Raw genomic sequence first — 27615 nt, forward strand, 5'->3', positions numbered from 1 at the left:
CAATCATGTAAAAGAGTGAATCTGTAGAAAAAGTAGTGTAAACCACCCACTGCCTGGCCAGACAGAGAGGCTTTGGGCACTGAGCAAAACCTTCTTCACATGCAAGAGACTGGAAACTGCATTAAACTGGATTTGAAATGACTGGTTCATATAAGATAATTGCTACCAGCTGGATTCACTGCAGTAGCATGTCACTGTTTTGTTATTCTATTAAAATGGATCATAATATCCGGCTGAAAAGTCACTGTTTCTTAAAAGGCATTAAAATAGACCAAAACCTGTACAAAAAGAGCACTTTGGACCATCAAAATACTCCACACAATACTCCACACAAAACACTGCTGACAATACTCCACACAAAATACTCCTGACACAATACTCCACACAAAATACTCCTGACACAATACTCCACACAAAATACTCCTGACACAATACTCCTCACAAAACGCTGCTGACAATACTCCACACAAAACACTGCTGACACAATACTCCACACAAAATACTGCTGACACAATACTCCACACAAAATACCGCTGACACAATACTCCACACAAAATACCGCTGACACAATACTCCACACAAAATACCGCTGACACAATACTCCACCCAAAATACTGCTGACACAATACTCCACACAAAATGCTCCTGACAAAATAGTCCACACAAAATACTCTAGATGAAATACTCCAGGCAAAATACTCCTGACACAATACTCCACACAAAATACTCCTGAAACAATACTCCTGACAAATCACTCCTGACAAAACACTCCTGACAATATATTCCTGGTAAAATACTCTTGAAAAAAACTCCTGACATCCTGGGAAGATGCAAAAATAAACGCATGTGACCACACGGCTACAGTCCTTAAGCTTTGGATCTAAAATGGAACCTGCCAATGCATCCTTTTAAAGTAAGCCATGAGTCTTAGGTCTACTAATGGCTGTGTGTGTGTGTGTATGTGTTTGTGTGTGTGTTCTGCCTGACTTGCAATGGTTACACAATGTCCTGCCACTGATTCACTCCATTTGAGCCCAAATCACAAAGATCAACAAACAGGCAGCCGAGCAGGTTCACCTTGAGGGTGATGCTGAACAGACTGGTGTGCACAGAGCACACTGGAAGCCCGGAAGACCTCTGATCTCTGAAGACACGCTAACAGGACACGTTCCCAGGACGAGCACGCAGGTTAAACAAAACTCCCAGATGGAAACACGTATGTTTCTACTGACTGTATCTTTGGATGCTCATAATGTCACGTTAGCTGATATCCACGTGAGGTAACCCCTGAATAAATACGGAAGCGCACAGATGAGTTCTATTTTTCTCACGCCATTCTCTTTCTACATCCTTGTCCAAGAATATTTCTAAAATAGGTCAAACGTACTAAATAGAGTGAAGCCACACACACACACACACAGTGCTGTAGGTAGGACATGCCCGTTTATTCTCAGCATGTCTGGCTCGTCTCTTCCCAAGACTGCGCCGTTGTAGTGGAGCTAGCCTCTCTGCTTCAGGACTCTGTGTGTAGTTCCTACTGAGACTTAATCGATGTACGCTGGAGGAAGCCAGACCGAGACTGACCACAGCCATTCCTGCTCACATTAAATACCGTTCATCTTGATTAACAGTGAACTCTCCCTCTTTCTCCTCCTTCCTCTCTGACCCTGCCTCTCTCTCTCTCTCTGTCCAGTTCTTTCCATTCAGACATCCTAATGAAAAACTGAATCCACATAACAGCCAAAATGTGACATCATTCCCCCTCCACACACACACTTCTTCCTGCTCATTAGTCCATTTTCTGAAACCCCCCGTTACAGGCGGTTATTAAAGCTTGTAAAAGCGCGTCGGCCCCGCAGGAGTCTGAGCCTCGAGGGCTCCACCCTGGTCCTGCACTCTCCTGCATGCACATCCTGTTTACATTCATTCCTTATCTGTGGAGTGATGGACAGAACGGAAGCAGAATGAAGCAGAATCAGTTAGTCCAGGTAGTCCCGTAAAGCCTAGGACAGTCATGCAGGAGGAGATGAAACGTGTGCGCAAACACACACACACATACACACACGGTTTTAAGGATCTAGGTCTCTCTGCCTCTGTGGAGAGTGGGTGGAATACAGTGTCCAGTGACCTTAGGAAGTCTGGGTCTGCCTAGTGCTGCCAAGTTCTTCCACTGCCCAGCCACACACACACACACACACGCACACACACACACACACACACACACACACACACACACACACACACTAACAGAGGTTATGTAAATGTTAGGTTAAATAAAGGTCCCCTAAAGGTGTGTTACAGTTGCCTTTTGTGTTACAGTTGCCTTTCATGTGTCTGTGTGTCAGAGGCAGAGCCAGAATACATGCCCGAGCACGCACACACAAGCGCACACACACATACACACACACACATACACACACACAAACGAAGAACATGGTGCAAGAGCTCAAAGTGCTGATATTCTGACTATGTAACACTGATAGTCTATGTAATGCTGATATTCTGACTATGTAATGCTGATATTCTGACTAAATAATGCTGATATTCTGACTAAATAATGCTGATATTCTGACTAAATAATGCTGATATTCTGACTAAATAATGCTGATATTCTGACTATGTAATACTGATATTCTGACTACATATTGCTGATATTCTGACTACATATTGCTGATATTCTGACTATGTAATGCTGATATTCTGACTATGTAATGCTGATATTCTGACTAAATAATGCTGATATTCTGACTATGTAATGCTGATATTCTGACTATATAATACTGATATTCTATGTAATACTGATATTCTGACTATATAATGCTGATATTCTGACTATATAATACTGATATTCCGACTACATATTGCTGATATTCTGACTATATAATACTGATATTCTGACTATATAATACTGATATTCTATGTAATACTGATATTCTGACTATGTGATGCTGATTTTCTGCTGCTAGAGTGTATTGCAGACACATAGTGAGATGCTGAGCAAACTGTGGAAAGGATGAGCAAGGCTGCAGTTAATATGAATTGAATAAATATTTCTTATGGTACAAAATGACAGGAAGAGCTTTCTCAAGGCAAAGAGGATAATCTTCTGGACATCTTTGCAGTTTTATCCTCAAACCTAAATAGAGCATTCCCACTGGATGTGCATTCCAAGAACATTCCCACTGGCTGTGCACTCCAAGGACATTCCTACTGGTTGTGCACTCCAAAGACATTCCCACTGGCTGTGCACTCCAAGAACATTCCCAATGGCTGTGCATTCCAAGAACATTCCCAATGGCTGTGCACTCCCAAGAACATTCCCACTGGCTGTGCACTCCCAAGAACATTCCCACTGGCTGTGTACTCCCAAGAACATTCCCAATGGCTGTGCACTCCAAGAACATTCCCAATGGCTGTGCACTCCAAGAACATTCCCAATGGCTGTGCACTCCAAGAACATTCCCAATGGCTGTGCACTCCAGATTTGCAAATTTGCAGACTGAATTCAGTCTGACTGGTACAACTGCTTCTCTCTTTACCCAGTCTTCCCCATGGCTCAGGGCCATCTTGGACTCTTCCTGACACATCTGTGGTCCAAACCAAAATTCTGCCCCACCTACCCATGTCCACACTACGTATCAGTGATTGTGTTGTTAATTCAAAATATCTAGCATCCCAGTTATTGATGTATACACAGAGATTTGCTTTTAGATTGTTAGTTTGTAGGAGCAGCTTGCCTAGGGGACACAGTCTTTTCATTTATAGCAAAAATGACGAATTCAGCTTGTGCCCACATGCACACTGGCGTTGGGTACCAACATCAGCTCCAGGCCTATATATCTCCTCAGTAAGGCTTTTAGTTATTTTGATTGAAAAACTGTGATGACATTAAAACTCATTTAGGACTTTTATATTGTCCTTTGGCTGTTGCGAGGATTAATGTTTTGACTCAGAGGTATGTTTCCCTGACATGCATTAAGACCAGACTTGGACTGCATTCAGGAATCAATTATTGCACTCAGGATGCAGCTCAAGGCACCACTAAACCTCCATGACAACAGCCAGTCCAAAAATCCCTGTGTTAAACCAGGACAGTGGAAAACAAAACTGTTTTCATTACGGATATTACGAGACACATCCAAAACGTTTATTATTTACACTCCACTGCATGATTAGAATCGGCAGCCTTGTAGAGGCATACAGTCAGAGTTCACCATTGAGCCATTTCCATGCACAGCTGATATGAGCCGTCCTCCGAGCCGTTATAACCACAGGAGGACTGCTGTCTGGATACTAGTGTGAAGTCATACCACTAGTGAAACTGAGATGTGTACAAAGGCCAGCAACACTGCTGTACCAGCTCATCACCCATCGCCATGGCGCTACGAGTGCTAACGCCGTGCAGCGATAGCATTTGGCAGCGTGCGCAGCACATACAGCCTGCCGGGGATGGTGTGTGCTGGGGTCCGGCAGAGAGGCAGGGGCTGCCCACGGACGGGTGTCAGCCTGTACTCACACACAGGCTCCTTCTCACGGTGCAGAGGGCACGCGAAGGCACAAAGGCATCACCCTCCAACGGTGAGGTTCATTTGAGCTGTGATTGGGTGTTTTCTCTTCTCCACACATTTAAACCTATTTAAACAATGTGACAGAAAGAAAAAGGGGAGAGAGAGAGAGAGAGAGAGAGAGAGAGAGAGAAAGATGAGAGCGAGGGGAGTCCAAGGAGGAGTCCAATTAGCTCCTCAACGCTAGATGATGGTAAGGGAGCGATATGGGCGTAGATTCCTGCAGTCTCACATGAGCTCCGCAGGGGTTATTGCACATGACAAAAGGACTTTAATTACTTCATTATACACTCTTTGTTTCACGATGCGCGAGCTAATGTGCAAATCCTTCATATATAACCCTGAACTCATCTACTTCCACACCAGCCCGCAGCCACTCAGCGCAGCACAGACGCTCAGACGCTCACATTCCCTTGTGCTGCCGTGCGATCGCGCTAAAGCGATGCAACGCTCCAGTCAGCCAGCTCTGAAAAGACGCATGCACGAACCAGCTGTAATCCAGGGTCGGGCGTTTGGCGCCGGCTAAGCGCTCGCTAATTGGATCTATTTAAATTCTTTCATGTTCGAGTTTCTACAGGAAGGAACCGCCGGCCTTGGTGTGCTTGGGTGTGTGTCAGGACACGAGCAGCAGAGAGGAGGTCATCAATAATACAGCTGTCGTTACTGGCATTCTTGGAAGCGGCGATGCAGCATGCACTGGCAGATCAGGCCGTGCTAATGAGGGTAATCCCACGCCAGGGCGGCTCGCAGACACCCTGACGAACCCCTTTCATGCCCCTCACCCCAGACTCTACCACTAGGGCTGCATAATATATCGTTTTAGCAGCGCGATGTCACACTGCAGGACTTGCGATTTTTTTAATTTCTATTTTTTTTTTTTGCAATGACGTGCAACGTCTCTGAAAGCTGATTCAAACACGTCATGCTATAACTTTTTTGCTACTTGACACAAAAGTAAAATTCGCACTGTTCTCATTTTCCATTACACATCTACCAGCGGCAGATTATATCTGGCCAATATGTGGTCGGAGGCAGGCTGGTTGTAGAAACGCGCACATGAAAGACGTTCTGCAAACGCTGAGAAGAGCGACGTTTAGTGAGGGCGAAACACGAACTGCACATTCTCTGGCAAGCCAGAGAATGGAACTAAACAGGCGGGCAAACCGCGGCATACGTCCAGAATGACCCGTAACAAGACAAGCAAAACACGGCGGGCGAAGCAGGAGAAGCAGAGGCAGGTTAGTGGGGAGGAAGCGGGACAACAAGGTTGAGTTTACTCCCGTGTAGATTGGCGGTACATCCGATCATTTCTGACCATCAACCAAAGACACACTCATTCACCACAATCTGGAAATGAGCGGTTTTGTTGCAAGAATAAAATCAGTGCCAGATGTATGAAATTATTTTGACTAAAAAAAGTCCAAAATGTTGTCCAAAAACAGGTCGTTTCTCGACAGTGTCTTGCGGTTGTTGGCACAACACCAGGCGTCACGGTTAATGTGACCGTTCGCATCGGCACCACGCGAGTCTGTATGACGAGTGCAGTCAGATCTGGATTCTAAAAAAAACCTCGATCGGATGCCTTTGCCAGTGTTTCACCATATGAAAAAAGTTTCAAACGACAGAGAGAAATAACTGACGCAATAACTTTCCACCTCGAGAAAGACATGGTGCCATGTCAGTTATCAAAGAGGGTTGTAACAGCACGATCAGGTCGCTTGCCAAGCGGTCTGTAATAACAAGACGCGTGTTCTTCTCAAATTCTCATCAGAGCTGTAGAAGCGCAGGCGCAAACGGAGCTATCGCAAGTGGAGGATTGTGCAGCTATAACGAACTCTACATACGTCTGACCATCCACTTTATTATTATAGCAAAAAGTAATTCATAATTTTTCAACGGAAAGGTCGCTGTTTGCAACTTGATTTTGCTGTTTGCAACTTGTAAGTTTGCAACTGTTTGCAACTTACAATCTGTTTTCTGTTATTTGTATAGTTTTGTATTAATCATGTTTACTACTTTAAAGAGGTTTTAATTCTGAAATAAAATGTTAAATGACCCATTGTGTCACTCATGCTAATTCCCTCGTGTGATATTGAAGCGTCCTTAGATGCTCTGTTTTAACCAAAGGTACAGCTTCCTGTACTCTCGTGGCCTTTCTAATCCCCTCCTTCGTCATTCCCAAACGATCCCCTTATTCAGGGTAAGAAACACGCATCATTAATATCATGACGTGTTGGATCATTGACCTTCAGTGAAATCTGATGAAAATGCCTGTATTTCTTTAATATATCGCAATATATAATGCAGAAAAAAATTCTTGCAATGTCAGTTTTTTCCAGTATCATGCAGCGCTACCAGCCACCACAACCCTGATGCTTTGTATCGCCTCTCAGGAGCTCGGCGTTCCCGTTGACCCGGGCGCGTGCGATCCTGACGGAGTTCCCTGGCAGCCCCCGCGGAGACTGGCTACAGGGCCACACCCACCAGCTCACCCCCCGGCCTCCGGCGTGACCAAAGGCCAGGTCGGTAGTCTTGAGCTAGGCCGAGATGGAGAGCTGAGGAACAGTTGGTGGCCGACGCTGATCCAGGGAAAGATACTTAATAAGGGTTGGATGAACTCTCCACTCAACTCCATTAGGGCGTTTATGGCTGTCTCTGTAATTTACCTTAATTATGCCAGTTTATGAACCCTGCAGTGGAGGGATAGTAAAAGACTATGGAAAGAGACAATGATAACGCGAGAGGGAGAGAGAGAGAGAGGGGGGGGGGTAGGATGAACCACTGTGGTCTGTATAACCACTGGTGGCTATAGGACAGAAACTGCTGGCATTTAATATAAAATGGATACTCACTGCAGCCGACGCACTTACATTTAATGCATTGCTCGCTTTCACCTTTCACCTCTCTCTCTCTCTCTCTCTCTCTCTCTCTCTCTCTCTCTCGCTCCCCTCTGCATGTCTTTAGCTCTGACAGCTGCTTGCCTAATAGATGCCGTTTGACAGTGAATAAGCCAATTAAAATGGCGATAATTTAATTGAGCTGGGTTGACTTGGCCGTGGCCAGAAATGAGTCCATTAGCAAGAGTCTGTGCCAGATCTGTACATGAGACCCCCATACCCAATGAACCCATTCAACAGGAGTGGACGCAGTGGGCCAAGACGCTGAAAGCAGCTTGCTGGCAGGCGTGGGGTCAGTCTTGACGGTCCTTTAAGGGGCATGCCACCACGACCGGTGCCATATGCCGCACACGAACCTCTAGCATAAGACATGGCTGAGAACATGACATTGGGCGCGTTCCAGAGATCCCAAGGACAGTCTCAATTAAAGAAAGCTAAAGTCACATCATCCTGTGGCCATGTCCTCCATTTCACATGGCCACAGCAACAGGGTGAGGCGATGTGGATGCAAAGCTCTTTAATGCAAGCTGTGGACCTAGCAACAGGTTTTTGGACAGGCAGAGATAAGAGCCTGGCTTGATCCAGGAGCAAACTGGGCAGACCAGCATGACTGGTGAGTGTGCGGGAGTGTTTTCAGGGGAGCACAGACCTGAACAAGTCTGCGTTACTCAACCAGGCCACAGCACACCGAACACGGCAACACTGGGCCAGCTCAACGGCTCTCCATCGAGGTCCAATAGACCTCCACCCACTTCCCCTGCAAGCCGAATGCTTGCTTTGGGTGCTTTTAGTTTTCGTGTTCTAACGGCACTCGGTAAATACAGCGCACACGGTAGCCAAGCGGCCGGAAGCGAGCGAGGGCCGGGCTTAAATCTACAGCGGCGTCCAAGCGGTCGCATGCCGTTCCAACCCACGTCCCAGAGTAGCTTCCTCGCCACTCGGGACACGCACAGCCACTGCTGTGGATTGAATGGATTAAGTCTGAGAAGAGGACACTGATGGCTGTATTTGCCATTAAGGACACTACACTTTTCAATGGGTCTGATCATGCTCCTCTAAGGAGGCCTACAAGAGCCAGTCCAAGGGAGTTGTGAGAAACGAGGAGACAGTGAGGAGCCGATAAGAAGACCCGTCTCGGTTTTCCAACCCCGAGCAGATCTGCTTTTATGAGGCTAAATAGGAGCATGCAGCAGGTTGCCGCGCCTGCGGGCGTCTCGAGATTCCGCGCCCGGGGTGGGCGTCCCTCGCGCCGGGCACCCTCGGGGCTCTCATTTGCGTGGCCTCTGCCCCGGCAGGCCCAGGCCAGAGATGAAAGGAAGGGTCGTGGTGCAAAGACTCTCTGCTGCTGCAGGGCTGTTAAGGAGACACAGTCCGTTACCAGCGAGTGAGTCAGCTCCCCTTCCCCAGAAACACAACCATCCATCCGAACGCCCACAGAACCCGGCCATTAGCTCGGTGCCGAGCGCAGGACCTGGGCTGTGTTTCCTGTACTCACGCCACCCTGTGCGACAGCCGAGAAGGGCTCGAAAAACCCAGAAGGCGCATCCAGACGTGCCGTTCCTGTCCTTCCCCCAGAACGGTCTCTCCGTGCCTTCTTCTTTCATCCTCATCCTTTCATTCTCACCCTCAGATTCCAACACTCGTCCTCTGTCTCTCTCGCTCTTCCATTCTTTGATTATTCGACTATGCGCTCGGCCCACCAAGGACCAGAGCGCCTCTGACTCTGTCGGAGGGCAGCATATTTCACACGAAACACGGACGTGACGACAATAGGACAGTAACGGCAGCGAGATGAAAGAGAGACAGCAGAGAAAGCCAGACATAAGGGCGGGAAAAGCGCAAAGCGACGTGACAAATCTGCCCAAAGCCTCCCCGAAGGACTTAAAAACCAAAAGCTTTAAATGAGACTTATAGTCTGCTGACCCGTTATCTGCAGACTATCGGCTTGGCCCGGGCGTGCCGCCACCCTGCCGCGCTTCAAACGCTCTGCTGATCACGGCGCCATTTGTGTGTGGTTTGATTACAGCTCTGCCGAACGCCTCGCACCTGAGTCGTCCCGGGAGCAGCGCCCGGCGTGCCCGGTGCGGCGACAGCAGCGGGGTGCAGGGAGTGACCGGGGAAGGCAGACCCCATCACTGGGTAAGTGAACTAATGTACATACGTAGTACGTATCAAAGGGGATGCAGTACTGTAATTTGATGGAGCGCGGTGTCCTGTTAGAGCTACACCAGTGGCCTTCCATGCAGCTCTGTGACGATGTGTGAGTTTGCTGTTGTGCTGCTGCTACAAGTGTCACAAGATAAAGTCTTTAGTGGAGAAATGTACGGAAGAAAAATTTTTTTTTTGTGCACTGAACTGCATCCGAACAGTGTGAGGTGTGTGTGTGTGTGTGTGCGCATTTGTGCATGTATCAAAATCATATCAATTTTTTTTATCTCTTCCCTGCCCTTAGTGTACATTCTACGTTAAAGACTCGTTACAGACATTATTTTGAACTTTGAACTCTGGGCAGCATTAAGATGAGGTCCTGTGGTATTAGTGAAATTTGGTTCATTCGGTTCTCACTCACATCACCCACAACCACAGCACAGATTGTTGGTGTAGGAATGCCAGGAACAGAGTGACACTGATCCATAAGGATGGGCACTTACCCCAGGGTCGTCATGGTGACGATGGTGTACCAGAAGGCGGCGGGAATACTGGTGAACTTGCTGGAGTTGGAGCCCTTCTCGGCATAGAACATGACGGTGGCGAAGATGATGATGGCCATGGTGAGGGAGAAGAGGAGGAAGCCCAGCTCCGAGGCGCAGCTCTTCAGCGTGTAGCCCAGGATGCGCAGGCCAGCCGAGTGGCGCGAGAACTTGAAAATCCGAAAGACGCGGAAGACGCGCAGCGTGACGAAGGCGCCGCTCACATCCTCGTTGTCCGTCATGACCAGGCCGATGTAGTAGGGCAGGATGGCCACCACGTCGATGATGCTCATCACGCTCTTCACGAACTTGTATCGGCTGGGTGCAGCGATGAGGCGCAGCAAGTACTCCACGGTGAAGATCATGACACACGCCGTGTCCAGGCAGAAGAAGGCAAGGGCGTAGCGCTCCCCGCACGAGACGTCCTTCAGCCGGTTGAAGGAGGAGCCGCACGGCACCGTCTCCACCACGTTGGCCATGACGGACACGGCGATGAAGAAGCCCGTGACATAGTAGAACACCAGTGCCATAGTGCTGGTGTGCGGGTTCTCGAAGGCGCGCCACATGGATTCACGGAAGGACATTTCGGGCAGCACCAGATCGTTGCTGTTGTCGTTGTCCTCGTCGTCCTGGATGCGCTCGGCATTCTCCCGCCGCCGGTCCTTGTACTCTTCGTAGCAGCAGTCGCCGATGATCTCCGGGATGATGCCGAAGAAGGCCAGCTCCTCGTCGTACGCCGAGATGCACTCGTGGCGCGGGTAGTGCAGCTTGCCCGTGCGATAGAAGTTGAGGATGTGCCGGAAGATGTCGGGGTCGCGGTCGAAAAAGTACTCGTTGGTCTCCTCGTGGTAAAAGAAGTCGCGCTCTGTGCTGCCCAGCAGCGTGTCCGGGTACCTCTCCAGCGTGTTCCTCCACGTCTGGAACTTCGTACCGCTCACGTTCAGAATGATCAGGCCGTCCTGCGTCCGCCGCTTGTCCCGCGGCGGGGCGGGCATCGGGGCGCTGGCCACGGGCATCCATCCTATGGCTGCGGCCCGGGCGAAGGGGAGCCATGCTGCGACGCCGGCCGCCATGGTGACCCCGCGCGCGCTAAGCTGTTCCAAATGACGCGCAATCGATGCTTCCGCACGCACTCACAGATCCACGACGCAGCGGATGGACATCTGAGGACAAAGCACACACGCGCAAAAAAAAAAAAAAACCCGCTAGTCTCAAAGTTCACACAACGCGGTGCCCCGTCTAGCAAATTCCGTAAGTAATAGCGGTACCCAGCCAAATGTGTTTTGGACCGGCAGACTGCATTAAATTCGAAAAACTGAGGAAAGAGAAATAAGAAAAAAAAAGAGAGATTTGCATGCGCGCGTAAAACAAAGGCTTTCTCTGCTCAGCCACGAGCGGCGCCGGAAATATCAAACGAATTTGCCACTTTTCCGGATGTTCTAGGATATTCCGCTTACATCCGCGTAAATATGCTTGTGCTCAAAAGCAGAAATGCCTAAAGTACTGGACATGGATTGCAGTCCTCGAGCACTCGCCGTCGTATCCCTGGCGCTAAACGGACAGGGTATAAAAAGTATCCTAAATTTTATCCCCGTAGTCACCAGAGATACTTACAGCAACAAGTTCAGTGCTCAGCTAGTTTCGGGCGACGATGCAGGCGCAACAATCCGTCGCAAGCGCCCGGGGCATGCCTTTAGTCGGGCAGAACACAGCCGGTACGGTACACTCTCCGGTAACGCGTCACAGCGGTCCGTTCACTGCGCGGCGAGATCAGCCTTTCAAGAGTGTATTCAGTGTGTAACCGAGGGGGGAAAAACCGAAAGCCTTTTTCTCCCTGTTCACTCGTTCGCTTCTGCTCAATTTACCCCAAGCCTGTACAAAAAAGAAGGGGGAAAAAAATACAAACTATTGCAAACACCGACATGCAAAGAAAAGGGAGCAAAGCGGCTCCGGGCTGGGTTCGATGCCGGACAGCAACAAATGATTCGGTTGAAGTTACGTCCTCCGCCTCCCCTCCTGGAGACTCCGGTGGAGAGATATGCGTCTGCGGTAGAGCCCAAGTTCCTCTCGCGGCGCATCGGAGGCGAGTCACGTGCTCTTGGCAGCGGTTAACTCATATAGATGAAATCGAGCTACAAGGACCCTCTTGAACCGGCTGAACTGTAAGCGTGTTAAATTTCACTTATGGAACGTACGAAGCAATCTATGTGACTTTATGGAAAGAAAAAGATGGAAACACAGGGGGGTTCAAAGTTATTTGCATCTTTCAAATTCAAACCGTGATGCACAGTAAAAAAGAGGAATGCAAAAAAAAGAAAAAAGAAAAAAGGTAACACGTCATGATAATACGTAACCTGAGCTAAAAGGCTATTGGGAAGCGTAGGGAGTGCGGATATTTCCGTGGCGCGAGACGTCGATTCGTCCTTTTGCCGCTGACACGTGCGCAGATGCAGGGCCGCTAGATGGAGACACAGCTTTCAGCGGAGGCGCGGGCAGGCGCGCGGTGCAGTGCGCGCTGTCAGTGCTGAATGAAAGATGCAAAAAGCTCATTCGGGTGATGGGCTACGGCTTTGCACTGTCCGAGAAGATCCATTTCACGCATTCAAGCCATATTGCTGCACTATAAACAAAAATATGCAGAAATATCAATAAATATCCAAATATAATCCACAGTAAAAAATAAATAAAAAAAATAAAGATTGGATCTTTCCCATTCTATTCCCCACTCACACTTGAATGCGTCATGGAATTATTCAGCCCACCTAGAGAGCACATATTTGGGTCCTTTCGTACCAGTGCACTGCCTCCACATCGCTACCTGTCTTGTGTTGGTTTTTGTGTACTGTTGCTTCATGTAGGCAACAGATTACCTTTAGAACATACATTTAAAGGCTGCAAGTACAGCCTCTCAATCTAAAACAGCGCAGCACTGAAACTAAAGGGTCAAGTTTTAATTACAAGTAGTAACCTAGAGGATATCGCTCATCCGGGCGGATTTGTGAAAACATTCCAACATACTCACGTGTGACTGACTTGAGACTTTCGTGATTTTGCGTACATTCGTCCAGCGAGGCAGTCTTTTCATTCTCGCCCCACTCTAAGATGACCCACAGGCGCGTGCTCCAGGACAAACGCGCTAGGCCTATTCCAAGGCGCAATGCGTGGTTGTGTGCAGGGCACCCTTAATGAATTATCTCCAGCCTCCACTGCCTCCCGATTTAGACACAGACACCACCGGGGAATCCGTGTGTGTGTGTGTGTGTGTGTGTGTGTGTGTGTGTGTGTGCGAGAGAGAGAGAGAGAGAGAGAGAGAGAGGGAATTCAGGACCATGGACAGCGTCCCTATGCAGAGTAGTTGTGCACAGCAAGGCCTCTTTGTAAAGCTCCGCTAAATTGATTTTTGCTATAGCTTCACCTCAACGTGAAGATAACATAATGTGCTTTAGTACGACCCTTTTGTAAATGTGGTAATTGCTCATCTTTACCTTCACAAAAAAAAGCAAGTTGTAATAAAAATATGGGGCAACAAAAACATAATTAATTTTAGATCCTTGTGACTTTATTTCATAACTGCATTTACCCGTGACCACAAATTTGATGGTATTTATTAAATGAGCCAGAATAGCGCTATGCTCTAGTCCCTTGTTTTGAAATGCCTTTGTTTAGCGCTTCCCTCTACCTCGGGTTGTCGACGAAGTCGTGCCAAAATATGACAGCCAATGGTGTCACCATGGTTACCGGTAAATCTATTTCAGTCCCGCAGGCTGAAGCCTACATACATATGCGAAAGCTCACTGTGTGTTAACCTACAACAGAGGCTGAAACTTTCTTCTTCAGCTATGACTGAAGACTTTCTTCAGCCGAGAAGGTAGTGATGGATTTTGGTTAATGGCCCCGTCATCTACAAGGCTTGTAGCATCTGTAATGAACACTAAGCCAATCTGTTTCTAACTAAATGAATCCTAAGTGATCCCTGCCACTGAAAAATGTGCCTAGACAAACGTTTTGCATATAAATATATAGAAAAGGATCTTAAAGAATCATTCAAAGCACTCTGTTTATCTGTCTGTCTGTCTGTCTGTCTGTCTGTTTGTCTGTCTGTCCGTCTGCCTGCCAGTCTGTCTGTCTGTCTCTGGAGCACTCTCCCCTCCTCACTGCACTAATCAATAAGCTTTAAGCTCAGATTGAAAGCAGTTTTGAGATGACTGCCGTGAAAGAAGCATGTCAAGAAGATGGACCTGTGTTTGTGTGTGTGCGTGTGTGCACGTGTGTGCACGTGTGTGTGTGTGTGCATGAGTGTGCGTGCGTGTGTGTGTGTATGTGTGAGTGTGTGTGTGTGAGTGTGAGTATGTGTGTGTGTGTGAGTATGTGTGTGTGAGTGTGGGTGTGTGTGTGTGTGGGTGTGCACGCGTGTGTGTGTGCGTGAGTTTGCGTGTGTGTGAGTGTGAGTATGTGTGTGTGTGTGTGTGTGTGTGTGTATGTGCATGTGTGTGCGTTTGCGTGCGTGTGAGTGCGTGCGGGTGAGTGCATGTGTGTGCGTGTGTGCATGTGCGTGCGTGTGTGTGTGTGGGTGTGTGTGAGTGTGGGTGTGTGTGTGTGTGTGTGTCAGAGAGAGAGAGAGAGAGAGAGAGAGAGAGAGAGAGAGAGAGAGCATGAAGGTGAGTGGCTTTAAGTACTGCATGGCTCCAGACCCATATGGCTGGTGATGCAGTAACTCAGGCATGTCTGTCTGAGTCAGTAAATCAGTACATCAGGCAGGTCTGAGTCAGTATATCAGGAAGGTTTTTTGTGTCTGGGCAAATCAGTACATCAGGCAGGTCTGTCTGAGCAAATCAGTACATCAGGCAGATCTGTCTGAGAAATCAGTACATCGAGCAGGTTATTTCTGAGTCAGTAAATCAGTAAATCAGGCAGGTGTTTTCTGGGTCAGTAAGTCAGTACATCAGGCAGGTCTTTTCTGAGTGGCCATGGGCCACGCTGCACAGATGCTACAACCACTGCACTGAAATGTTTTACACTAAAAGCCAATTCACAGAATGATGAAGTAAATTACTGAAGGATCTTTCCCCAACCAGCATACCAATAACAATGAACAAACAGCATTATCATTTTAACACAGGCTGATTCCTTCAGTCCATGTCCCACATCCGACCCAAACAGAGAGCAGCACACGGCTCTGTGAGCGTCAAGAGAACCGGTGATATTATTCAGGCCCTTGTGACAGGCTTCACGGTTGCTGTTTGACTGTAATAACATCATTTTTCATACCTGACATTGCTGCTGAGAGCGAACACCCCACACGGCTCGTTCATCACGTCAGCCGGAGTGCGGCAAGGGCGCCGTGTGCTGGCCTGTTCTGCCAGGGATCAGAACGAGCCACACATCGGACGTAAAAGCTCGCGGAAAGCCCGTCAGGCAGGATGACCGCAGTCTGCTTTCCACAGACAGGCTTATGATACCTTTGCACATCCATTTTTGGGCTTTAGGAGGCTTATCGTGGCCTTTCCCTTCACTTGTCTCCAAGCTGTCTGGGCTTCAGGGCCCCCCCTTCACAAGCCACTGTCTTTATCCAGCTGGGTTGGGGTCATTGTGTGGGGCAGATGGGCTATGATTGAAGTTACGGTTACAATCGCTGTGGACATGCACTACGCAGACACACGATGTGACCTTTGTGATCATATCCGAATGCTCATTATCCACTTTATTAGAAAGTCCTTCCTAGAACCAACCTTGGCAACTTTATTACATACATCTGTTATATAGGTGCTTTTTGTTGGAGCACAATTATCTGTTATAATGCACAGTTTATCAGCCCGTTTCTACCCCAGTCAATACTGATCCATTTCTGACCTCAGAACCACCATTGGCCAGATGGTTTTTGGATGGTGGACAGATCACTCAATTACACTGGCATGAGAGTAGCATGGTAGTGGCTTTCACTGGTGACATCGATGTAACCACAGCAGTGCTGTCAGAGTCTGTACGTCACAGAAGGTTTGAGAGTGGTCCAATAGTTACACACACCCAGGTAACAGCAGAACTGTGCTCAGAACCTCACCGCTGAAGAGATGGAGGATAGCTAACACACGCTTTATGGCTACAGATGGGCTGCAGTGTCTACTACAAATACTACACGTACTAGAAATATGAGGGGTGAGTGTACATGCACCAGTCAACTAGCACATTTTAACAGTCAACGTGTGGAAATAGTGCTACATAGTGCAAGTCAGGACACCTTGCCAGTTACTAATTGCTGAATGCAAAGGAATTATGGGACATGGGCAATGGATGAAGCCTGTGTTAGGTGACAGATCGGTTTGAATTCCATATCTGTGGACAAAGTCGAATTTTTGGCTTCAACCTTTCAGCGGGTGTGACAGCCCTGTCATGTCAGACATGTGCCTGTGTCCTCTAACCAGGTTTAAAAGTAGATCATATATCAGGTTACACCTGTTTCGTAAAAGTGAGCTTTAAAAGTGCAGTGGAGAGATCCTGTACCTTCTCCATGACAGGCCCAGAGTCTCATCCCTGGGGCCCAGCATGACAAGCGGTAACACAATTTGAGAGGACTCTCCTAAGCCTGCAGCAGGGCTGGAGCAGCACCTGTGGATGGCTCCCGGAGACATTCATTAAGGTTCACGCCGGCGGAGCCGCGGCCCGAGGTGAGTCTCCGGTGGAAGCCTGGAAGCTTCCAGCCATCTCTCTGCAGTACCAACCCCGAACAACGGGCTCCTACTGCAGCCGCGGCAGTCGAGTAAACATGACCTGAGTGGGCCCCTGGAAAGGCAAACACTTGAACGAGAAAAGCGCAGCGCGCAGGGGAAGGATCCGGATGAGCGTGGCGCTCGGTGTAGGGTGATGCGCTTTAAGAGATGGACGGGGCAGAGGGAATGAGCTCAGATCTGGCACCGGATGCTGAGTGGTGGCAGGGTGTGCACTCAGTTTGAAGCACACGATTCCTACAGGATAGAGGAAAAAGAGATAAGTCAGATGTCTCAGGAAGAGAAGCGTTTGAGGGCTCACTCCGGAGCGACGAGGAGATCAAAAGCTCTCCGGCTTGTTCCAAATTAGAACGAAATTCCGATTAAACTTGAAAGAGGTGTCTAAATGTTGCGGAGATGTAAAAGGAAATGATTAAAAGATGGTAAAAATGCTACACTGTTCGCTAAAAGATGCATAAGCCAGTCTGAATGGGGGAAGAAAATCATTCCTAAAAGAAATAGCTGCAATGCTTAGTCATTACCTTGGTAAGACCTGCAGAGGTGTGTTTTGATTTAGGGATGTTTTATTTGGAAGCGTTTCATTGTTCTCCAGGCATGCTAAATGTAGTGTTCTGTCCTCCAGCTTCTCAGTGTGTGAGTGCACCTGCTTTTATGTGTCTGACCCAAATCTGATCACTCAGCACTATGCGTTCGTGACAAGTGCCAAACATCTTATGACTTCAGTGATTCCTCCATTGAATGGCACTAAAAGGCCATTCATAAGTTTTATCAAAGCAACTAGCTGCGTAATGATTTGAGCAGCCGTTTGAATGCACGCTGAATGGAATGGACAAAAGAGAATCACTTTCGGCGAAAGAAAAAAAATGACTAATTATGCGACTAGACAGCGCCTCGTCAGGATGTTAACCTCAGTCCACCTCCAACCTGTCTGTTCTACCAGAACAGCCGCATGCTAATTTTCATTACGATGTCGATTCTCCACACCATGTCAGGAAATGTGTCTGGCTAATTTTAGCTAATTTCAGAGCTCTTTCTAAGACAATGCCGTGGAAATGTGCATCATATTGAATGGATCCGGTTAGTCTGCTCCCAGCAGTAAATTCCCCCGTCGTTAAGAGAGCTCGTCCTCATTTCGGTGACTTACGTGCCAGATCGGCCCCCATCCGACAGTCTTTCACGGCCCGTCGAGCTGCTTCAGCAGAGGAATTCTGAACCCTCTTCCCCTGCGTTCCTGTCTGGGGGTGAAGGCAGGGGGTGACTGTGGTTGTGGTGGAGGGGTGTGTGGGGGGGTCTGTATTGGAATTCTCCACCACATGGCGCTAGCTCGCTGTCCATCATCCCCTGAACTAGCAAGCAGATGCAGCGTGCGGCGTACAATTACAGTGGAGCACCACCTCTCAACAACATTACTACTGCCATCTGCCTGCGCACTGGAGCTCACTCCTGCCCTGTTCGAATGCAACACACACACACACACACACACACACATACTCGCTCACTTACTTTAGCCCCCGCACACAAGCACTAGCAATGACTGAATACAGAACCCGTACACTACATCATTTTGTACCCACGCGTAGGCACAACGCTGCTGCATTAGAGCCATTCCTAGCTCTCTGCTCTCATCACTCAGTGTCACCTTTACATTGATTTTTTTTAGTCTCCAACTATCACATAAAATTGGCTATGAGAACACATAAGAACCTGAAGAAGGACAGAGAAGATGGAATGGTGTGATTCCCCTCTCATGCATGTGTGTGTGTGTGTGTTGGACATCTGCAGGGGTCTCACTGACAGAGGTCTCTATCTAAACTGCTCACCACTCTCCTCTCTTAAAGACAGCTGCAGCAACTGCCCAAAATAACCACAGCTACGTCAATCAACCGTACACACACACACACACACACACACACACACACACGGAGGCTCTGGCTTCTAGACAGTATGGGCTGAGGGCCCGGTTGTGTCCAAGCTCCTTGTCAGTGTATAAGATCCTTCCACTTTCTCCTGTTTCCCTTCTCCCTCTCTCTCTCTCTCTCTCTCTCTCTGTCTGTCTGTCTCCCTCCTTGTCTCTCTTTCCCTGTCTCTCTGTCTCCCTCTCTGTGTCTCCGTCAGCCTCGTTCTCCATCTCTATCTGTCTCTCTCTATCCTTCCCTTGCGATTCAGTTCAATTAAATTCATCAATTCATCAATTGACATGAATTTTATAAGTTACATTACTGCCAAAGCAAATTAACATAAACAGGAAAGGGTACATTTGTAGGAAGATAATAAAGTACAAAGCAACCAGCAGTACTGAGATCAGCTGGGAGAGGATTACTGGTTGTCTCATAGGCTGTGACAAGATCAGCACACTCTCCTCTCCCGGGACTCAGAGCAGTTTTTCCGCGGCACTGCAACTTAGACACTCGGAGCAGTCAGCATAAACTTTCTTACACAATGTGTTTCTAATTGTGTTCCGATTCATGTTCGGGCCACTCTGTTAACACAGCTCTGTCTCCACCGCTCCCAGGTGGTCGTGGGAGCAGGGCCTGTCCACCCTGAGCAGCAGGTCTGCCCATGATGGCCAGGTTCAGCGGCCGTGCAGGGTTTGCCGGACACGGTCACGTCAATGTTTTTCAACATTTGTTTTGTCTTTGATTGTGGTCAGATAAGCTGCCGGTGAATAGTCTTGACTCCGGGCCAAACAGCACTGAAGTGTGTGCTGTGTTTTTGCAGTCTTTCCACTACATGATGTATTTTTGTTTCTCGTCACTTCTAATTTGGCTGGGTCTGATTGTTTGGGGGAGTGTGGAGCTGTGCTCAGGCTGTTTGGGGTGTGTAATATCGGTGGGTTTCAGCTCACTGAGCCTCAGGACCAGCTGGCTTTGGAAATGTCTTTCCGCGTTCAGCTCCTGGCAGGCCAGTGCCTTAGGACTGAGTGATCTGGGGTCAATAACTTTTTAAATGTTCCCAAAATGTTGTTGCTACTGTTTGGATATTTGGTAGTAGAGGATGCTGTCCTGATTCAGCTCTGCAGGCCTGAGAACACCTCTACCAAACTCCACATGTAGCGTCTCAGGTGGATGTCTGTCCCTCACAGTGCAATTGGATCAGTCACAGAAATAGTTTAATACAAATTCCAATTGTTATCTCAAATTTGACGGATTTTATATTTGAAAGATAGTTCTCATTGTTTTCTCAAATGAGTTCCTTTACAGCCAAAATGTTTTTAAGTCTTTTCTGGAATACGAGTATTTTTTTGCTGATTGGTTTCCGGTTGTCTTGTGCCCGCTCTCTCGGAGGTGATCACAACACTAGGTGAGCACGGTGTCATGTACGGTGAGGCCAGGTCAAGGTTTTCAGCTGGCTCATTGAAGTAAATCAGTATAGGTCTCAGGCTGTAGCCTTGCCCAACTCCTTGTGACTGGTGGAAAAATCTCCTGCATTCCAGTGTTCACTGCACAATTACTGTGCGAGTGCTGATCTGATGACATAATACACTGTGTGGAGATGTGTACTGCTGGAGGCGGGGTGGGGTGTCGGGTGGGGCAGGGGGTTGTGATGGGACCAAACACAAGACATTTGGCAATAATGCCAATCTCTGAAACACGCAGCAAGTCTAAACAATACAGTGTGTGTGTGTATGTGTGTGTGTGTGTGTGTGTGAGTGCATGTGTTGTGTTGTGTTGTGGCAGGCAGATATATATTGCCCTGCTAAAGTGCTGCTTTAGCTGGACAATATATTCATATTTGCGCACACATGCACAAACACGCGAATGCACACACACACACACACACACACATACATACATATGCACACGTAGATATACACAAACACACACACACACGTACATACATATGCACACATAGATATACACAAACACACACACACACACACACACACATACATACATATGCACACGTAGATACACACTCACACACACACACACTCACACATACACACACACACACACACTCACACACACACACACACACACACACACACACACACACACTGTAGGTCCAAACCAATTTCTTTTATTTTCACCATGTTAACATGTTTTCACCTACAAATCCCACACTGTCATTACCTTCAGGTCTGGTGGAGCCACACACCACATATGTAATATAAATGTGTAGGCTGGAGCACCGCATGCACTCAGTGTAAACCTGCTCTCTCATGTGTTCCTCAAAAAATCAGCCAACACCAATGAGTCTGCAGTAAAAATTGATTCATTTTTCTTTTAGTAAACCCAAACACCATGCAAAGGTTAAGTCCAAATCGAAACGTTACGTTAAAACTTAGAGACAATGTTTTTTAACAGTTCATTTAGAACACCAGCCATGCATTGTGCATCTGTCTCTCGCTTTCTCCCTTTACTCTCTTGCTATCTCCTTTTTCCTCATTCTCTCTCTATCTTTCTCCTCTACTCATCTTTCACTCTTTCTTGCTGCTCTCTTCTTCCCTCCATAGTCATTGTTGGACTTGAGCCCTTTTAATCCTCGACGGCATCGTACTACCCAATGCAATTTCAAACCTTTACATCTGAAGAAATTCTTACCAGCTCTCAGATTCCTATTCTCTCTCTCTCTCTCTCTCTCTCTCTCTCTCTCTCTCTCTCTGTCTTTTTCTAAGTGCATCATATGAGACAAAGCTGCAACCTGGCAGAGTTTGACCCCAAATTAAACTCCAGAGGATACACTTCAGCGTACACATTTCCTTTACACAAACAGGACCTCACCGACTCTGAGACACCAATGAGCCGTAAAGGAAAGGCATGTTATGTTTCACAGGTCCAGAGAAGGATTATGGGTAGTATATGCAGAACAGTGTCCAGGCAGCCAGACAGAGAGGCTAGAGGACTGAGTTGGGAGCTCCAACCAGCTGCTGACATCTCTGGTTACCATGGTCAGCTACTTACCTTCACACACACACGAACACACATGAAAACCCAGACACTACATAAAAAGCATGTGGGCCAAGTACTCATACAGAGGTGGTTATGTTTTTATTCTTCCACTAAGTCCTGAGCTGGCGTGGCAGCTGTGATTTCTCTCTGGGTACCTCTGGACGGACGGTACTCCTTAATGAGCCCAAACACTGCAGCTGAGAGCCAAGAGCCAGAGAGAACAACCTGCCCTCAGAGGCAAACTTCACACCTCCGCTGTGCATGCATGCATATGTGTGTGTGTGTTTGCATGCATGCATCTGTGTGTGTACGTACAGCAGTATTAAAACAAAACTTGGGTCTGACATACACTGTGAGTAAAAGATAAAGAGCTTGTAGGATCCTTACTGCTACCTGAAACACACACACACACACACACACACACGTACATACATATATACACATAGATACACACACACACACACACACACACACACGTACATACATATATACACGTAGATACACACACACACACACACACACACACACACACACACACACACACACACACACACACACACACACACACACACTGTAGGTCCAAACCAATTTCTTTTATTTTCACCATGTTAACATGTTTTCACCTACAAATCCCACACTGTCATTACCTTCAGGTCTGGTGGAGCCACACACCACATATGTAATATAAATGTGTAGGCTGGAGCACCGCATGCACTCAGTGTAAACCTGCTCTCATGTGTTCCTCAAAAAATCAGCCAACACCAATGAGTCTGCAGTAAAAAATGATTAATTTCTCTTTTAGTAAACACTGAAAACGGGTCCCACAGACCCAAACACCACGTAAAGGTTAAGTCCAAACCGAAAAGTTACAGAATAGATTAATTTTACAGAACACACAAACACACACACATACATCCAGTTTTCAGCAGCAGGCTGTGAAGACACAACTTTACATCATCTTGCATTGGACACGGACAAACAGAACAGATCTCAACCTCTCCTTCTCTACTCTCTCTCCATCCCTCCTATCTCTCAGTCTGTCTTTATCCTTCCTTCTCTCCATCCCTCTTTATCTCTCTCTCTGTCTTTCTGTCTTACAGGAACAGCATATCTGAGAGTCAGTCATGAGTTTCCTTTCCCTGTTTTCTGCTTTAAAATACACTCTTTCATCATTCATCTTAATATTATAATTCAAATATAAGTCAAATATATTTACACACACACACACACACACACTCCCCTTCAGCTCTTTTTAAGTCGCACATTTGCATAAGCATGAACTTTCATAATTGAACGTTGACTGGCTAACTAAGCAGATGTCAGATCTACCTCTCTCTCTCTCTCTCTTCCATATTCCCTCTCTCCCTTTCTCTCTCTGAGCGACTTTTCTCCATTTCACGCTCGTCAGGCCTCGCCGCGGTGCCCGTCGCACGGCCGTCGCGAACAGCCACCGCGTGGGCGCCGCTGCGAGACCACTGTCACTGCTTTCATTTAAGGATCCCTTGTGTGAAACCCACTGCAACCCTCCAAAATAACATGCGCAGAACAACGCAGAGGCAAACGCTCGCAGTTCCGTGTCGGTAATAGCTCAGGGCCGTGGGCTAAGACTTGATGCTGGTCAGCCGTGGTCATTAGGGGTGTCTTTGGAGCCCGGTCTGATCCGAGCTCCGAAAGCCCAGGGGACGGAGCTCCTGCTGTGGGTACGCGGCAGACCGCTGGCTCGGGAGCCTCGGCTCTCAGCTCCCAGCCAGGAGGGTGGATCAGCAGACATGGGAAATGGAGGGAAGGAGAGGGAGAGAGAGAGAGAGAGAGAGAGAGAGAGAGAGAGGGAGAGAGGGGGAGAGAGAGAGAGAGAGAGAGAGAGAGAGAGGGAGAGAGAGAGAGAGAGAGAGGGAGAGAGAGAGAGAGAGAGAGAGGGAGAGAGAGAGAGAGGGAGAGAGAGAGAGAGAGAGAGAGAGAGGGAGAGAGAGAGAGAGAGAGAGGGAGAGAGAGAGAGAGAGAGAGAGAGAGAGAGAGGGAGAGAGAGAGAGAGAGAGAGAGAGAGAGAGAGAGAGAGAGAGAGAGAGAGAGGGAGAGAGAGAGAGAGAAGATGCAGGTAAGAAAGAAGATACTGTCTTTCTTTCTCCACCATTGTTGTTCCAAACCTAAGAGACAAAAACAAAGAGAAAAAAGAAAAAAAGGAAAAAAGGTGAAACTATCTGCTGACATGGAAGGTTGCCAGCTAAATAAAGGGAGAGGAATAATCCCCCCTCCAAACCCAGGCAACACTAGCCCACTATGGAGGGTGAAACCTGACCAGGCTCCTGCCTGTTTAAACTTTATCCCACAGCTGCCGTTACCCAACGGTTCCTGCGAGCGATTAGTTTCAGATTCACTCATTTTTTCAAACATCACAGCTCGCCAACAACAAAAGGAAACTCTATGCCCGGCCTCCGGAGTACCTTCTCTCCGTCTCTTTGGAATGGCGGTGTGGGGAAAGAGGGACGTGTGGGATAGAGTTAAAAGGTTGCAGAAGCTTTTTACATAGCGTTGGACATACAGCAAGTTCTCCTATAAGACGTCTTGTCAGTGTGTTTGGAGAAACGTACTTTTTCTTACAGTTACTCTTACAGCCAGTTTATCCAGTGCATGTTTGCCAGATGCCAACTCTCTATTTGGGTGTGGAAATATTGTTGAAATTACACCGTCACCAATAACCAATCAGCTTTATTGGTCCATGTGAGGAGGAAATGATGCTGCAATTAAGCATGTGCTTATCAGTGGTGAGGTCTACTGACACACCAGGTGAGAACCTGATGTTTCCTCCAGCCATAGAGAACGGGGGCTGTGTCGGGTTTCTGTGGTTTAACGCAGCGGTGGCCGCGACGACCCCCACGCTGATCGCTCCTGCTGGGGTTACGGCAGCGCTCTGTGGCCCCCACCCCCAGATCCAGCCCTCCACCTGTCGGTGTCAGTGGGGCCTTGGGAGTGGTGCACCTGGCAGCTCTCAGGTGGCAGGCGTGATGCCCACACCGCCCAGGTGACACCTGGGACGACGAGTGAGTAATGACACGCCGATGGCGTTTCGTTCGGCGCGCTCCCTCTCCTTCCCTCCCTCCCTCTAGGGGCCGTGGGGGTGGCGGGGGGCTTCAGCCAGCCTCCCCCTCGCTGACTGGGCTTCCCACATCCAGCAAAGCCAAAGAAGAGAAGGCGAAGGCCATGAGGGGAGCAGCGCAGCCGTAGACGAAGGCTTCCATCCACAGGCCTTTGGACACAAGGCATTCACACTGCGAGAGTGTGTGTGTGTGTGTGTTTGTGCTTGGGTATGTTTTGTTGTTTAAATTCAAGGACTTCCAGTCATTGAACAGAAGCTTAAACATTGTCAGAATCACCACAAAAACAAGTTAAACTATATCCTTTTCAAGCATTCCACAGTCTACAAGATATTTTATTTTGACCAAAGATTACTTTACACTTTAAACCTCCACACGCACCTCAAACAGCTCCCTGCTTACTCCCTAAAGCAACCTGATACAAAATGCAGATGTTACCCACAATTCTTCAACATGTTCATCTCTCTGGTTAATCTACACTTTTAATTCATTCCCAGATGGTCTATGCAGGGATGAAGCAGAGGAAAAAAGAGTGATGAAGGTAGTATTTAGTTCTCCCCCCCGATTTTTTTCCCAGAAACAGACACCATCTCAATGGTGTTTCAGCGTGGTTTTGGAAATGGTACAAACTACCCAATAAAACTAAATGCAGCCTCTTTAGAGTCTAGGAGATGCAGAAGAATGTTATATCTGTGCTGCAAATTGGCTTTCCCATTAGATGTGTAATGTCTTCAGGAGTGTATTATTGTGTTGATGGCTGGATCGTTACGATGCCTCTCTAAAGGCTCATAAAGCTTCATAGCAAATGTAACCCATAATATTCTAACACACAAACGCTCTCCTTTGTGCTCTATAATAAATACTATTTATTAGAAACAGCTTGTATGTTTACAGGTAGGGGACACACACTATGTGTGTGTGTGCGTTTCAATGACTCATAGGTCATTGAAAGAAACCTGAAAATAAAGACATTTTTACAATACCAAAAGACTCAGGGAAAATAAATCACTTTATGTGTGTTCCAGGGTCCCAAAAGATATTTTATTGCAAATGTTTATTCATTTGTATGGATAAAACAGTCTGATATAAAACAAACAAACAAAAAAAAAAGATAAAAAATCTTTGTTAACATTTTGGCCCTTGCAAACAACCTAATTTACTGATTAAATTAAAGTCTGGATTAATCTATGCAGGCAGGCGACGGGAACAGCCATGAAACCGTGTGCAGTGCATTTCTAATGCCAGTCAGCACAAAGCCCCATAAACATGAACCCACCTACACAACTACAGCTTTTAGCAGCAACACCATAGACTGGGCCAATTACCCAACACTGTATTTGGCTGTACTACAGCTGCTAGTGAGCACTGGCTCTTGGAGTTTAAGAGGACGACCACAGTGCCATATCCAGGTGAGAAATCAGCTTCTCCATAAGTCGAGTAATTTATTCATGTCTGTGTTTGTGTGTTGATGGCCTCTCTAAATGCTCATAAAGGATCATAGCAGACCTAACCCATAATGTCCTAAAGTTCTAAACTGCCCTGTGTCAGGAATATATTGATCCCAGATTTGCAATTTAGCACCCAGACACATATAACCGCCTTAATGAGACAGGTAAGAGTGTGTAAGTGTGTGTATGTTTTTTTTAAAACCCTGAGGTCACTGCACTAATGCACATGATATATGGCCAAGGTGTGATGAGCACAGACTAGGCACCCTGGGAGTTCTGTCATCTTCACACTCTTTATGGGGGGCAGGGGGTGGAGTGGAACTCTGCTTTCAAAACCATTGACCTCGTCCGAGGGTGAGTGAAAGAGACCACCCAGGTAGAAAATATGCTGCAAGCAAGAGCGGGGTCACCCGAGGTGCACAGTGTGTCATCACATCACAGTCTTCAACACTGCACCGACAGGTGGCAGGTTGGGAGTGTCGACCCCCCCCGGAGACGAAGCAAAGACTTTCAGGGTCTGAGTGGCTGGACACTAAATGGATTTCAAACGCCGCTGTATTTTGACAGCACGAAAGCATCACGCCATCTTACGTACACTAACTTAAAGCAGGTGTCTAGAGGCATGGCAATGACAATACAGTACTTCTCAGTCTTCTGGAATTATACACATGCTAGCGATATAAAGATGAAGCTCCCCTATTGTGTTTGTTTATGTGCATGCACAAGTGTGTCACTCTCACTGGCTGAGATGGTGTCAGGACATTGTTTTATGACCCCCATGACAGCAATTTGGGCAGCAGATGTCCACCCCCATAGACACCCAGCCAGTCCCCACACCCATGCTGCGCACACACACACACACACACACACACACACCATTATTTCAGCGCCCTGCCACGACATACTGGCTGTCACATTAGTGCGATGCAGGGCAATCAACCTTTGACCTCCATCCTTCTCGCTCCATCCATCCGTCCCCCATCCCCGTCCCCGCCCATCCTCCCTAGCCGTCCATCAGTGCAGTTGGAAGGCTGCAGAGCCAGGTAGGAGTGTGTGTGTGTGTGTGTGTGTGTGTGTGTGTGTGTTTATGAACCTAATAACACAGGCAGAGGTCAGCGCAGCGCTGCCCTCAACCTCCCCTATGGCCTTCAGCTCCTGCTGCCATTGTGCAGGGCTCTCTATCTATTTATATAGATATATATATATCTATATAAAATCTATCTATCTATCTATCTATCTATCTATCTATCTATATATATATATATATAAAGTCTCTCTCTCTCTCTCTCTCCCTCTCTCTCTCTCTCTC

General features: G+C 47.6%; 1 protein-coding gene across 3 annotated transcripts in view; it reads right to left on the bottom strand.

Moving 5' to 3' along the window:
- Nucleotides 1-12427, bottom strand: part of kcnd2 (potassium voltage-gated channel, Shal-related subfamily, member 2) — a 99127-nt gene extending 86700 nt beyond the window's left edge. For 2 of the 3 annotated variants that reach the window (XR_004776309.1, XM_027018607.2), the window contains exon 1: nucleotides 10114-12427. Coding sequence is in view for 2 of the 3 variants with exons in the window: in XM_027018607.2 (XP_026874408.1) it covers nucleotides 10114-11225 (1112 nt within the window). In the remaining variant the exon portion in view is untranslated. The remainder of the gene's footprint in view (nucleotides 1-10113) is intronic. The other variant, XM_027018606.2, reaches the window with a different exon arrangement.
- Nucleotides 12428-27615: the final 15188 nt, after the last annotated feature.

This window comes from Electrophorus electricus, chromosome 7 (assembly GCF_013358815.1).
Source record: "Electrophorus electricus isolate fEleEle1 chromosome 7, fEleEle1.pri, whole genome shotgun sequence".
NCBI classification, from domain to species: Eukaryota; Metazoa; Chordata; class Actinopteri; order Gymnotiformes; family Gymnotidae; genus Electrophorus; species Electrophorus electricus.